Raw genomic sequence first — 15,108 nt, forward strand, 5'->3', positions numbered from 1 at the left:
CTTGAGATTCTCTCTCTCTCTGTCCCTCTGCCCCTCCCCGCTTGTGTGCACTCTCTCTCTTAAAAAAATTAATAAACAAATAAATAAAATCTTTTAAAAAAGTAATTACTTCGAATGTAAATCGATTAAATGCTCCAATCAAAACACATTGGGTGACAGAATAGATAAAACACAAGATCCACCTATACCCTGCCCACAAGTGACTCACTTAAGACCTACAGACTGAAAGCAGAAGGACAGAAAAAGATATTCTAAGCAAATGAAAGCCAAAAAAAAAAAAAAAAGGAAGGAAGGAAAGGGAAAGAAAAGAAAAGAAAAAAAAGAGATGAGAAGAGAAAACAAAACTGACATAGCAATACTTATTTCAGGTAAAATAGACTTTAAAACAAAACAAAAACTAAAAATTCACTTCAGACCTGAAGACACAAAAAGACTGAAAGTGCAAAGACAGAAAAAGATATTCTATGCAAATAGAAGCGGAAAGAAGATGGAAAGGGAAAGGAAAAGGAAGAAAGCAAGCCAGGGTAGCAATATTTCTTTCAGATAAAACAGACTTGAAAACAAAAACTATAAATGCACTTCAGACCTAAAGACACATACAGACTAAAAGTGAAAGGAAGAGAAAAGATATCCCATAAAGTGGAATTGGGAAAAAAAAAAAAAAAGCTGAGGTAGAAATATTTGTATTAGACAAAATAGACTTTAAAACAAAGAGTATAACAAGAGACCAACAAGGGCATTACATAATGACTAACAGGTCAATACAATCAAAGGATACAACAACTATAAATATCTGTGCTCCAAACAGTGGAACAGCTAAATACATAAAGCAAATATTAACAGATATAAAGGAGAAATGTAATACAGTAAGATCAATGATGGATCATCCAGGATGAAAATCAGTGAGGAAACAGTGTCTTTCAATGACACATTAGACCAAATGAACTTGACAGGTATATACAGAACATTCTTTCCAAAAACAACAGGATACACATTATTTTCAAGCAGACATGGAACATTCTGCAGGATAGATCAAGTTAGGCCATGAAACAAGTCTCAATACGTTAAATAAGACTGAAATTACCTCATCTTTTGAAATTACAACATTATGAAACTGGAAATAAATCCCAAGAAAAAAAAGTGGAAAAAAGCACAAACACATGATGGCTTTAAACAACATTCTACAAATACAGAGTCATCTGAGGGATGCTAAAGGTTGGGAGACAGGCCCAAGGAAAAAGGAGGTAGGGAAAGGAGGAACAGGAAAGCAAGGCAATGGTTGGGGGACAAAGAAAGAGAAGAAGGAGGGCTCTAGGGCAAAGAGGCAGCAGAGGGTCTGGGTCAACAAAGAAATCAAGGAGGAAATTTTTTACGAAATGGAGGCAAATGAAAATGAAAACACAACAGTCCTAAATCTTTGGGATGTAACAAAAGCTATTCGAAGAGGGAGAGTTAGAACAAGCCTACCTCAAGAAATAAGAAAAATGTTATATAAATAATCCAACCATATACCTAAAGGAACTAGAAAAAGAACCAAAAAACAAAAACAAGAACCAAAAAAAAAAAAAACTTTAGCCAATTCACACACACACACACACAAAGAAAGAAAGAGAGAGAGACAAAGAGAGGACACAAGTAACATCCAAAATGAAAGAGAAGTTAACAACCAACACCACAGAAATACAAAGGATTTTAACAGAATACTACAAAAAATTACATGCCAACAAAGTGCCTACAAGAAATTGATAGAAACACATAAACTTCCAAAACTGAATCAGGAAGAAGTAGAAAATCTGAACAGACTGTTACCAGTAATGACACTGAATCAGTATTCAAAAAATTCCCAACAGGGGTGCCTGGGTGGCTCAGTGGGTTAAGCCTCTGCTTTCAGCTCAGGTCATGATCTCAGGGTCCTGGGATTGAGCCCTGCATTGAGTCCCACATCCAGCTCTCCACTCATGAGGGAGCCTGCTTCCCCCGCCCCCCCTGCCTGCCTACTTGTGATCTCTGTCAAATAAATAAATAAAATTAAAAAAAAAAAAAAAAACGCCCAACAAATAGAAATTCAGGACCAGATGTATTCACAGGTGAATTCAAACATTTAAACATTTTAAATTTAAATTTAAAAACATTTAAACAAGAGTTAATACCTATTCTCCTCTAACTATTCCCAAAAATAGATGAAAGGAAAACTTCTACATTCAACAAAACTAGTATTACTCTAATACCAAAACCAGAGACACTACAAAACAAAAACAACAACCAGAAAAAAACAAAAAACAAAAAAACCACAGGCCCATATCTCTGATAAACATAGATGTAAAAATTCTCAAAGGAATATTAGCAAGCCACACTGAACAATACATTAAAAGGATCATTTAGCATAATCAAGTGGGATCTATTCTGGGATGCAAAGGTGGTTCAGAATTTGCAAATCAATCAACGTGATACATACACCTCCTCAACAAAACAAAGGATAAAAACAAGGCTCAACAAATGCAGAAAAAGCATTTGACAAAATTCAACATCTGTTCAGGATTAAAAAAAAAAACTCCCAATAAAATGGATTTAGATGGAACATACCTGAATATAATAAAAGCCATATTTGACAAACCTGCAGCTCAGAAAATACTCAATGATGAAAAACTGAGAGCTTTCCCTCTAAGATTAGGAACAAGATGAGGATGTCCACTCTCAACACTTTAATTCAACATAGTACTGGAAGTCCTCACCACAGCAATCAGACAGTAACAAAAACTTTTAAAACATCCACATTGGTAAGGAATAAGTTAAATCATCACTATACAGATGACATGATACTACACATAGAAAACCCTAAAGACTCCACCACAAGTAGTAAATGACATTAGTAAAGTTGTACAATATACCCAGAAATCAGCTGCATTTCTATATACTAAGGTAGCAGAAAGAGAAATTAAGAAAGCAATTCCATTTACAATTGCACCAAAAAGAATAAAATACCTAGGAATAAACTTAACCAAGGAAATGAAAGACTGATACTCTGAAAATTATAGAAGGTTAATGAAAGAAATTGAGACAACACAAACAAATATTAAGACATACCTTGCTCATGGACTGGAAGAACTAATATGGTTATAATGCCCATACTACCCAAAGCAATCCAAGATTCAATGCAATCCCTATCAAAACACTATTGGGGTGCCTGGGTGGCTCAATCGTTAAGCATCTGCCTTTGGCTCAGGTCATGATCCCAGGGTCCTTGGATCAAGCTCAGCAGGAAGCCTGCTTCTCCCTCTCCCACTTACCCGGCTTGTGTTCTCTCATTGTCTCTTCCATCAAATATTTAAGTAAAATCTTTAAAAAAAATAAATCCTCTTAAAAAAAAGCTGTTATTATTTTTCACAGAGCTAGAACAAATAATCCTAAAACTTGTATGTTAAGTATATAAGATCCTCAGTAGAATCTTTGTTCTTAAGAAAGAACAAAGCTAGAGGCATCAGAATTCCAGATTTCAAGATATACCACTAAGCTGTAGAAATCAAATCTGGCACAAAAATAGACAATAGAACAAAACAGAAAGCCCAGAAATAAACCATGTTTTTATGGTCATTAATTAATGTACAGGAAAGGAGTAAGAATATACAATAAGGAAAAAGACATTCTCTTCAACAAATGGTTCTGGGAAAACTGGACAGCTACATACAAAAGAATGAAACTGGACCATTTTCTTACACCATACACAAAAATAAATTCAAAGTATATTAAGTACCCAAATAAAACCATAAAACTCTTAGAAAGAAACATAGCACAGTAATTTCTTTGACATTGGACTTAACAACATATTTATGGACAGGTCTCCTAAGGCAAGGGAAACAAAAGCAAAAATAAACTATTATAACTACATCAAAATAAAAACCTCTGCACAGTGAAGTAAACCATCAACAAAACAAAACAACCTAGTGAACAGAAAATACCTGCAATGATAGCATCTGATAAGTAGTATCTAAAATATAAAAAGAACTTATAAAATTCTGATTGAAAATCAAATTTCTGATTAAAAATGGGCAGAGGATCTGAATAGACGTTCTTGAAAGAAGACAAATAGTTGGACAACAGATAAAGGAAAAGATGCTCAACCTCAATAATCATCAGGGAAATGCAAATCAAAACCACAATGAGATATTACCTCATATGAGTCAAAATGGCTAGTATCTAAGAGATAAGAATAACAAGTGCTGACAAGGATGTGGGGAAAAGGGAATTCTTGTGCACTGTTGGTGCAAATATAAACTGGTACCACTACTGCAGGGAACAGTACAGAGGTTTTCCAAAACATTAAAAACAGAAATATAGTAACTAAAAGTAGAATCCAGTAAATCTACTACCGGGCATTTACTCAAAAAAAAGAAAGAAAGAAAGTTAAGAAAACACTATTGAAAAGATATCTGCACCCCTATGTTTACTTCAGCCTTATTTACAATAGCCAAGATATGGAAGCAACCCAAGTGTCCACTGACGAATGAATAGAGAAGGTATACAGATACAATGCGATATTACTCAACCATACAAAGGAATAAGGTCTTGCCATTTGTGACAATGTAGATGGACCTAGAGGGTATTATGGTAAATGAAATAAGTCAGAAAAAGGCAAATGCCATGTGATTTCTCTTATTTTTGACTTCTAAAAACCAAAACAAATGGACACACAAACAAAAACAATTTCTTAAATACAGAGAACAAACTAATGGTTCCCAGGTGGGTGGATGGGTGAAATAAATAAGAGGGATGAAGAGGCACAAATATCCAGCTATAAAATAAGTAAGTCACAGAGATGAAAAGTACAGCACAGAGAATATAAACAATAATGTTGTAAGAATATTTGATGGAGACAGGTGGTGACTATGTTTGTCATGGTAAGTAAGCACTGAGTAAGGCATAGAATTGTTGAGTCAATATGTTGTACCCCCGAAACTAATAAAACTGTATGTTAATTATACTTCAGTTACAAAAAGTAAAAACAGAATCTATAATGAAATAACACTTAACACTCACTAGAAGAGCTTCAATCAATTAGACAAACGATAACAAATATTGGCAAGGATGTGGAAAAACTGAAACCCCCATGCATCATTGGTGGGAATGTGAAGTGATGCAACCACTTTGGAAAACAGTTTGGAAGTTCCTCAGAATGTTAAACCTAGAGTTACCAAATGACTCAACAGTTCCAACTAACACCAAGGTATATACCCAAGAGAAATGAAAATACATGTTTACACAAAAAGATGTATAAGAATGTTCACATTATTTATAATAGTCAAAATGTGAAAACAACTCAAATGTCTATCAACTGATGAACAGATGATAAAATTGGTATATTCATACAAGAATACTATTTGGCAATAAAAAGGAATGATCCACATTACAAGGTATATAAACCTTGAAAACACTGTTTTAAGTAAAGTCTGTTATAAAACATCACATATGGTACCATTCCATTCATAGGAAATGCCCAGAATTGGTAAATCTATACAAAAAGAAAATGGATTAGTAGTTGCCTAGTGATGGGGTTTGGGAGGAAGTTTAAAAGAAAGTAGGGGTAATGGGGAATGGTTACTAATGAACGTGGGGTTTCTTCTAGGGGTGATGGAAATGTTTAAAAATGTATTATACTGATGGTTGCACAAATCTGTGACTATACTAAGAAACATTAAACTGTATTAACTTTTTTTTTAAAGATTTTATTTATTTATTTGACAGAGAGAGAGAGATCACAAGTAGACAGAGAGAGAGAGAGAGAGGGAAGCAGGCTCCCCGCCGAGCAGAGAGCCCGATGCGGAACTCGATTCCAGGACCCTGAGATCATGACCTGAGCCGAAGGCAGTGGCTTAACTCACTGAGCCACCCAGGCGCCCCTAATCTGTATTAACTTTTATGGGTAAATTGAATGGTATGTGAATCATATCTTAATAAAGCTACTTAAGGATGCCTGGGTGGCTCAGTCAGTTAAGCATCCAACTCTTGATTTTGGTTCAGGCCACAATCTCAGGGTTGTGAGATCAAGCCCTACATCAGGCCCTGCACTGGGCTGGGAGCCTCCTTAAGATTCTCTCTCTCCCTCTCCTTCTGCCCCAACAAGCCATTCTAAAAATGAGTAAACAAAGCTCTTTAAAATAAAGCTATCTGGAAATACTGAAGGGATCATTAACTCTGAGCCTCACTATAGGGTGAGCTCAGTGGGCTGTTTATTAGGAGCCCCTGACATCAACATCTTCAGGTGTTCGCTTGGTTGCATTAGCTAGGGAAGAGGCTTTCACCAAACCCTGGAGACTAGCCATCTGCCTGACAACGTTCTGGGAGCTCTCACAAATTTTATTTCTTTGTTCATCTGTTGTGCTTTTTTTTTTTTTTATATATTCTATATACAAATAAAATCATATGGTATTTGTCTTTCTCTGTCTGGCTTATTTCACTTGGCATAATACCCTCCAAGTACATGATGTTGTCCCAGACAAACTGCAAACAAACAACAAAGAAACAGACTCCTAAATATGGAAAACTAAATATGGAGAACTTCAGGTTTGGACTCTTGATCTCAGGGTCATGAGTGTAGAGATTACTTAAATAAATAAACATCAGACTATCAAATATGAATATTATACTAAATGAGATTTTCTTGAAACAGAAAACAAAGATATTACCTATTTCACAGGCTTACTGTGAATGATGTATGTAGAAGGATTCTGAGTGTAAAACACTAGGGAAATGTAAATAATGACCATTAGGATTTTGGAAAATATAAGTTCTGACACAAGAGTTCTATGCCTTACTACCAGTAGAAATGTTAGAGGAATTAAAATTTGCTCTAATTACTAGACATCAAATGAGATCCAGTATGTTCAATAATGTCACATAAAATAAGCCACAGTCCTGCTCATTCTTGAATATTCATTTGCATCAAGGGGACAATAACATGTCCCCTTAAAAGACAGAAACACACCCACTTGTACTCACTAATTTGGAGTACTTCAATGTTTAACCCTTTGTTATGGACTCAATGTTTATGTCTCCTCTACGTTCATATCCTGAAGTCCTAATTTTTAATGGGATAGTATTTGGAGATGGGGCCTTTGGAAGGTAATTAGTTAGATGAGGTCATGAAGGTGGGGCCCTGGTCCAATGGGATTAGTATCCCTATAAGAAGACACACCAAAGTTTGCTTAGTCTCTCCCATGCAAGGACACAGAAAGAAGGTGGCTATCTCCAAGCCAGAAAGAGAGACCTCACCAGCAACAGACTCTGCCAGACTCTGACCTGGGACCTCCAGTCTCCAAAACTGTAAGAAAATAAATGTCTACAGTTTAAGTCACTCAATCAATGGTATATTGTTATGGCAATCCAAGCACAACAGGACATCATTTAATGATGTACGACTGTCCTTCATTGCTAATTATGAAAATTAAAACTTTGGTATATATGTCTTCATGGTACAATTCATAGGAAAGAAAAAATAAAAAGTATTTTTTACTTAGTTATAAATTTTTATTTCATAATGAAACTACAAGACTATTTTAGGAAATCCCACCAACAAATATGTTACTAATTGTGGGAATCAAAGAGCGTATATCAAGACTTTTAGAGCTTGAAAAAGTAGAAAAAGAACCAGGTCAGTTTAAGAACTTAGCAAATACAGAAGCACTGGCTGGCTCAGTCCGTAAAGTATGTGCCTCTTGATCTTGGAGGTTGTGGGTTTGAGCCTCATATTGGCTGTAGAGATTACTTAAAAAAAATAAAATCTTAAAGAAAAAAGGAATTATGTAAATATGGAAAAATTATCTTTCTGTTCACCAATGTAAACCTAACACCTAGATCAGTGCCTAATGTGTAACAGGTGTTCAACAAACCTATGCTGAATAACGGGAGAGAGAAAAAGAATTAATACAGCACGATTTCAGTCACTTATTTTAATACTATATTGAGCAGGTTCAGAATGTTTTCTGAATTCCAGAAAGCAGGACTTTTTCTGATGCACTGTACTAGTCCCTTAGTCTAGACCTATGCTCACAGTATATATTGGAATATAAGCTGGGTAAATGGAATTCTTCTTTGTTTTTTTGTGGGTTTTTTTTTTTTTTGCCTATCTAAATTCTGGACATCCTTCGGGGTACCTGGGTAGCTCAGTCCATTAAATGTCTGCCTTGGGTCATAATCTCGGTGCCCAAGAATTGAGCCTTTCACTGGGTTCCCTATTCAGTGGGGAGTCTGCTTCCTCTCCCTCTGCCCCTCCCCTCTGCTTATACTCTATCACATTCATGTGCTCTCTAATAAATTAAACAATTAATTAATTCTGGCCACCCTTCAAGGATAAGTCCAAATTCCACTTGTGAAAAGCCTCCCCTGCTACTCTACCCTGTTGTGAACAGTGTTTTTAACCCACCACCTAGTAGCCCAGGCCAAGAATCTAAGAGTCAACCTGGATTATTCTCATTCTGTAACACCTCAGATCCAAATCTTTGAGCAAATCCTATCAGTCCTATCAGTTCTTTTTTTTTAAGGGGTGTTTTTTGTTTTTTTGAGAAACAGTCATTATGTAAGTGCACGTGCCTGGGGCAGGGAGGGCAGAGGGCGAGGGAGAGACAGAATCCCAAGCACACTCACTGCTAAGCACAAAGCCAAGGTGGGGCTTGATCCCACAACCCCAAGATTATACGTACATCACTGTCTGGCACACAGTAGACATTCAATAGATATTTGCTATTATTATCTGTAAAAATCATTTGCCAACTTACCACGGAAATCCTTGAGATGTTTATTTCCCCATTTCTTATGATCCACTTAAGTAATTTTCCTCCTACATAACTTTTTCCTCCTTGAGGGACAGAGATCATGTCTTACATTCTGTGTTCAAAAACCCCTAGTACTCGGGTGCCTGGGTGGCTCAGTGGGTTAAGCCACTGCCTTCGGCTCAGGTCATGGTCCCAGGGTCCTGGGATCGAGCCCCGCATCGGGTTCTCTGCTCAGCGGGGAGCCCGCTTCCTCCTCTCTCTCTGCCTGCCTCTCTGCCTACTTGTGATCTCTGTCTGTCAGATAAATAAATAAAATCTTTAAAAAAAAAAAAAAAAACAAAAAAACCCTAGTACAAGTATTTGTACTAGTCTGTTTCCCCCAAAAAAATATCAATGTATTTTACTTTGCAGATGGTAAGTGTCTTTAGAATAATTTCCAGATTTGTGGTAAAAACTGGCTATTGTATTTCTTAAACAATAAATCACAACAGAGTTACCACACTTACTTCTGGCATCTGTCTTATCCGACTCACTGAGACATAAATCATCCTTGGCATCAGTGCTTCCCTCAACACCATGTCTTAAAAAAAACTTTATATCATTTTCATCAATTTCATTCTCATCATCTATGTCATATTTCTGTAGTCCCTCTAGCAGCTTCACAGCTGCTAAATGGGCAAACCTGTAGAAAAGAATCAGTAATTAACAAGATTCACAATCCTCTTCAAATTGAAACTGCAGTTTCCACTTAATTTAGCGAATTACACGCTATACATTATGCTACCAATGCCCCAAGTAAAGGAGCAAAACTGCACCTAAAAGTCAGTGACAATTCAACATACATCCAGCTCAAAGAGTTACTGGACACTGAGGACAAACAGTCATGTTAAAGGCTGTTCCATAATTTTTATTGGTAAAAATCCAACTGGGAGAGGAAACTCAATATCAAAAGAATATGTGGGGTGCCCCCAGACAGAGCTGCTCAACTGAATAGAAAGCCCAGAACCACCCTACTTGTTACCTATATTTACCACCTTTTTTGATGGCCAAGTTGAGATTTCAGAAATAGTTCTGGTTCCAGTTTTAGGGCTAAATATAGCTCTAGGCCCCTTAATTTTCATCCTTCCTCAACCCCAAAACATGGCATGGCCTTGAAATTTAATGAAAAAATCGTGACTTTTCCATCTACATTTTCTATTTTCTTTGATCTTTCCCATAGCTCAGTGAAGCTTCCAGTAATATAGCCTTGCTTTTGGAACTGATGTTGTGATTGCATATAATCTGCATGGTTTTCTCAGGGTCTTGCTAACTGAAATGTTTAATGATTTCTCTTATGACATGGAGAACCACTCAAACACAAAATCTCAAATCCCACTTTTTTCACATACCTATACAACCACATGCACACAAATATCCTTACCTTTCACCAGGCACTACACATAATTAAAGATATGGTAACAAACATCTTAAGAAGTTGTAAGGTTAGGGGCGCCTGGGTGGCTCAGTGGGTTGAGCCGCTGCCTTCGGCTTGGGTCATGGTCTCGGGGTCCTGGGATCGAGTCCCACATCGGGCTCTCTGCTCAGCAGGGAGCCTGCTTTGCTTCCCTTCCTCTCTCTCTGCCTGCCTCTCTGCCTACTTGTGATCTCTCTCTGTCAAATAAATAAATAAAATCTTTAAAAAAAAAATTAAAAAAAAAAGAAGTTGTAAGGTAAATAGAATTCATTATCTTTACTACTAAGTTAAAATTAATAGCTATTATTTACTGAGTACCTACTTTATGCCAGATTCATAGTGTTTCTATAACACTATACACACATCTAGCATTTTGGTGCATGAATTACAAAAATTCTAAAAGATATATAGGGGAATCTCATTGTCTAAATTTTAATTTGCATTTTCCTAACAAAAATGATTTTGAGCATTTTTTCATATACATATTTGCCATCTGTATGTTTTCCATTGGTGAATGAACAATATCAAATGCTGGCAAGATAAGAAACAAAAGAAACTCTCATCCACTGCTGGTGAGAATGCAGATTGGCATGGTTACTTTCAAAGGCACGATGGCAATTTCTTATAAAACGAACATACTCTTATCATATGACCCAGCAATCCTACTCCTAATTATTTACCCAGGTGAAGTGAAAACTGATGTTCACACAAAAAAATATTGTACATGAATGTTTAGAGCAGCTTTATGCATAATTACCAAAAATGGATAGAGCAGCTTTATGCATAATTACCAAAAAAATGGATATAATCAAGATTTCCTTTGACAGGTTACCACATTATCAAACTATGGAATACTATGGAATTCTATAGCCACGGGAATACTGCTCAGCTATAAGAAAGAAATGAGCTACGAATACACATGAAAGAACCTCATATATAATTAACCTGAGCAAAAGAAGGCAGATATATAAGCGTATGTACCATATGATTCCATTTATATAAAATTCTAGGAAATACAAACTAATCTCTAGTGACAGACAGCAGATCAGCATTTGCTTGGGGAAGGGAAAGTGGGGAGCAGTGGGAAGGAGACAGATTACAAAGGGGGCACAAGGAGACTTTTGAGGATGATGGATATGTTCCCTATCTTGATGGCAGTAATGGTTTCATGGGTAAGGACATACTTCAGAATTCATCAGTTTGTACTGTACAAAGATGTGTACTTTGTCATATACCAATTAAACCTTAATAAAACTGTTTTCCAAAGTAAAACTAAAGTGGACCTAAGTAGATAATGATCCTAGGTATGTGGTACCACAAAATCATGCTCCAAGGCTTCAAAGAAATCCCTCAAAATTTTAAGGACAATGAACTCTTAAAAATTGCACAGCAATCAATGCATGATTAACATTGAATGATTAGCATCCTGTTGGGCCTCATTTGCAAATCTTAGCCCACATTCCTACTTTAGATTCAAGTAGTTCTGGACCACAAGCAATTCCTCAAACACATAAGGTACTATCTTACAACACTTCCTCCTTTAAGCATCAGCATAAATGTTGCTTCCTCCAAAAATAAAAATTTTCCCTGACCTCTATATAAATTCTGTTCCCCTTCTGTTCCTTCCTAACTTCCCCAAAACTTTCAAACAGGAAGACCTGTGCACTTTTTCTCCTATGTTCTTATTGTATCTTATACATAACATGTAATATGTTACAATGATTATAATTAATAATAATTATGCTTACGTACGGAGTCTCTTTACAAGATTTTAGACTTGAGGACAAGGACTGTGTTTTTTCATCTTTGTAGTCCTAACACTAACCATAGCAATAGGGACATGTTAAGTACATAGGAAGTTGAATGAAAAATAACCGAATGAACAAATGGATGGACTAAATTTTCCTTGAGGGCCTGCATAGGAGATGAGCAGGAGATGCTTAATAGCAGGTGTTATATTTAATTCAAATGTAAATATTAAAATTTGTTTCAAAACCTTAGCGGCTCCTTTTGATTACTCCTTTTTTTTTTTAATTTTTTATTTTTTAAAAACATATATTTTTATCCCCAGGGGTACAGGTCTGTGAATCACCAGGTTTACACACTTCACAGCACTCACCATAGCACATACCCTCCCCAATGTCCATAACCCCATTGATTACTCCTCTTAATCACACAGTATTTCTAAAGAAGTAGGGGCATTTGGGTGACACCATTCTTCATTCTGTATCACAGTTCTAAGCACCCTCAAATGTTTAGCATTCCTGGATCCGACCTCACTATGTATCAGTGATAGTCTCCAGTCATGTGACACTCCTCCATGCATTTCCAAATCCCGCCCCCCCACCAGGAAGGGGGACAATACTACTTTCCAGCTGAAAATCATTACTTTAGTGAAAAGAGCTGATTTATCATCAAATGTCAATTCAGCTGGAAAATTGTTACTCTGTCAGCATTTGATGGAGTCCTATAATTTCATTAAATCCTAAGAGCTTTCTGAGTGTAAGAGAGTATATCCAAAACCTTAAAAACAAAATAAAGAACTAAAGCAGACAGGGATACCTTTTAGCCACATCACTGGGTTTCTCCCCTGCTTTGTTGGTAATATTACTGTCTGCTCCCATTTTAATTATCCACTGCAAACACTCTATGTGGCCTTGCCCAGCAGCTGTTTAAAAAAAAAAAAAAAAGACAAAAACAAAAATACACACAAAAAGTTATTGTTATTAGTAACAGTTGTCTGATATCTTGGACAGTACCATTAGAGAATATTTTCATAAATACTGATCCTTGTAATAACCAACAAAAGTTGGGCAGATGTTATTCTCTGTTCATTTATGTATTCATTAGGCAAACACTTAATCAAAAATCTACTGGGCTTACCTCTAATACAGAGGACTTTGCATCCCGATATAAAATTTACATAAAAATTTGAAGAAGATATAAAAGTTGAAGCTCAAAGATGTTATTTATTTAACATCACGCAGCATGCAAGTAATGGATTTGAAACTATAATCTAGCTATGCTCCTGACAAATCTTGCATCTGATCAAAATATGAGCACAGTCCAGCCACAGGGCTGACTACATGGACTTCGAAAATCTTGGTCATCTTATGTAAACAGGTTATTCTTCTGACTCTCATGACTCAACATTTACAGGCCCTTCACTAATCACCTGAACTGTTTGCCACCTTTTTCTAAATCTTGTCCTTAATACATGCACTCAGGATTAATTTTCACCTCCACAACTCTGTTTATGTGTCCTCCTGCCTAGTGCCCAGCCCTCAACTATATGTTCATCTAACTTCTACCCATCCTTCTAGATCCATCTGAAGATTCAGGGAAGCTGGGTGGAAAGATACTTAATAGACTTAAAAGATCTGACCTTAGGTCTACTCAACAGTGAGACTGGAGGGCAGGACAGAACTTAGCAAGTGGTTGGCACATACAGACCCTCAATAAATGTCTATGAAGTTGAGGCAAGAATAAGTGAATGAGAATACTAAGAAAATGTCAGCTTTGCTCTTACCAGATGTGTAACCTCAGTCAAGAAAACTGATTCCTCTGGACCCCCATTTCCTCATTTTTTACAGAGATGATTTCATACTTAGAAAGAGGGTTCATAAAATTAAAATAAGGATTAAATGTGATGACAGTTTTACACCCCATTAAGTATTTTACACCCCATTAAGTAGCATATAAACATAAGGTATTATTTCTGAATTCCCACGAACACGTCTCTAATAATTTAACCCTTATCAACTTCTTCTATTCCTCAGTTTCTACTCCTGAATTCCTACTGCATGTATTTTAAGAAACAAATACTTTTTGGCATCAATTACTCCTGACTTCTACAAATCTCTAGATGTTCATGGTTGGAAGTATGTACTCCTTAGCAGTAAGGTCTGGACCTCACACTGTCTATGTGGTGCAGACATACGGTGGGTGCTGACTATAAGTGCCTCTGTAAAATGAATCAAAGACTAGGAACTTTTTGATATACCTCTAGTGCCTCAAAAAGGGAATTCACCTTCAATACTGGCAACAGAGAAAAGAGGACACAAAGTCAGATACTGTAACAAAGTAAGAACTCTTCTGTCCTCCTCTAATTCATTCAGAGCCATCTCCCAAACTCGGAATTGGCCCCTGAAAATTCTGGGCTTTCTTGCTCTCTCCTACAGAAAATCCAAAACCACTCAAAACAGTACAAGATTTCCCAGACCTCTAGAAATAACCTCACTTTAGACAAAAACAGCAATATATTCCATCTTTAAAAGTTACAAAAGGTATTTATGAATCAAAGATAATTGTTTTGTCAAAGATAGAATGAGCTTAACCCCACATTTAAATTTTATTACACAGGTAATGTTTACAAAGAGGGGGAGGGGAAGCTATGTAACTTCTCTAAAATGAAATAAAATAAAAGGATTTTTACCCAGGATCCTTATTGTACATTGGTTAGGATATGTTGATTAATTTGATCAATGTATTATAAGAGAAAGATAAAATTATGCTGTGGCTAGAAATTTTTAAGAAATCATTTGAAATACTTATGGCTTAGCAAATGAAAAAAAGGAGCAGTCATGGTAGGTGGATTTAACAATTATTAAATGACCAAGAAAAATGCCTCAATAATAAACACTGCAACTGGATGCCTGAGTGGCTCAGTGGGTTAAGGCCCTGCCTTAAGCTCAGGTCATGATCTCAGGGTCCTGGGATTGAGCCCCTCATCGTCATTGGGTTCTCTGCTCAGCAGGGAGCCTGCTTCCCCCTCTCTCTATCTGCCTGCCTCTCCGCCTACTTGTGATCTCTATCAAAAAAAAAAAAAAAAAGAATCTTTAAACACCGCAACTTACTTACTGAATCAAAATCAAAATTAAAGAAAAAGAA

At 36.4% G+C, this 15,108-nt stretch overlaps 1 protein-coding gene across 1 annotated transcript in view; it reads right to left on the reverse strand.

Moving 5' to 3' along the window:
• ANKRD42 (ankyrin repeat domain 42) overlaps positions 1–15,108 on the reverse strand; it is a 64,335-nt gene that overhangs the window by 14,573 nt on the left and 34,654 nt on the right. The window contains exons 9-10 of the mRNA XM_047692609.1: positions 12,781–12,886; positions 9,272–9,447 (exon numbers count right to left, since the gene is read on the reverse strand). Of these exons, the coding sequence (XP_047548565.1) occupies positions 9,272–9,447; positions 12,781–12,886 (282 nt within the window). The remainder of the gene's footprint in view (positions 1–9,271; positions 9,448–12,780; positions 12,887–15,108) is intronic.

The sequence above is a fragment of the Lutra lutra genome, chromosome 10 (genome assembly GCF_902655055.1).
Source record: "Lutra lutra chromosome 10, mLutLut1.2, whole genome shotgun sequence".
In the NCBI taxonomy this organism is placed as follows: Eukaryota; Metazoa; Chordata; class Mammalia; order Carnivora; family Mustelidae; genus Lutra; species Lutra lutra.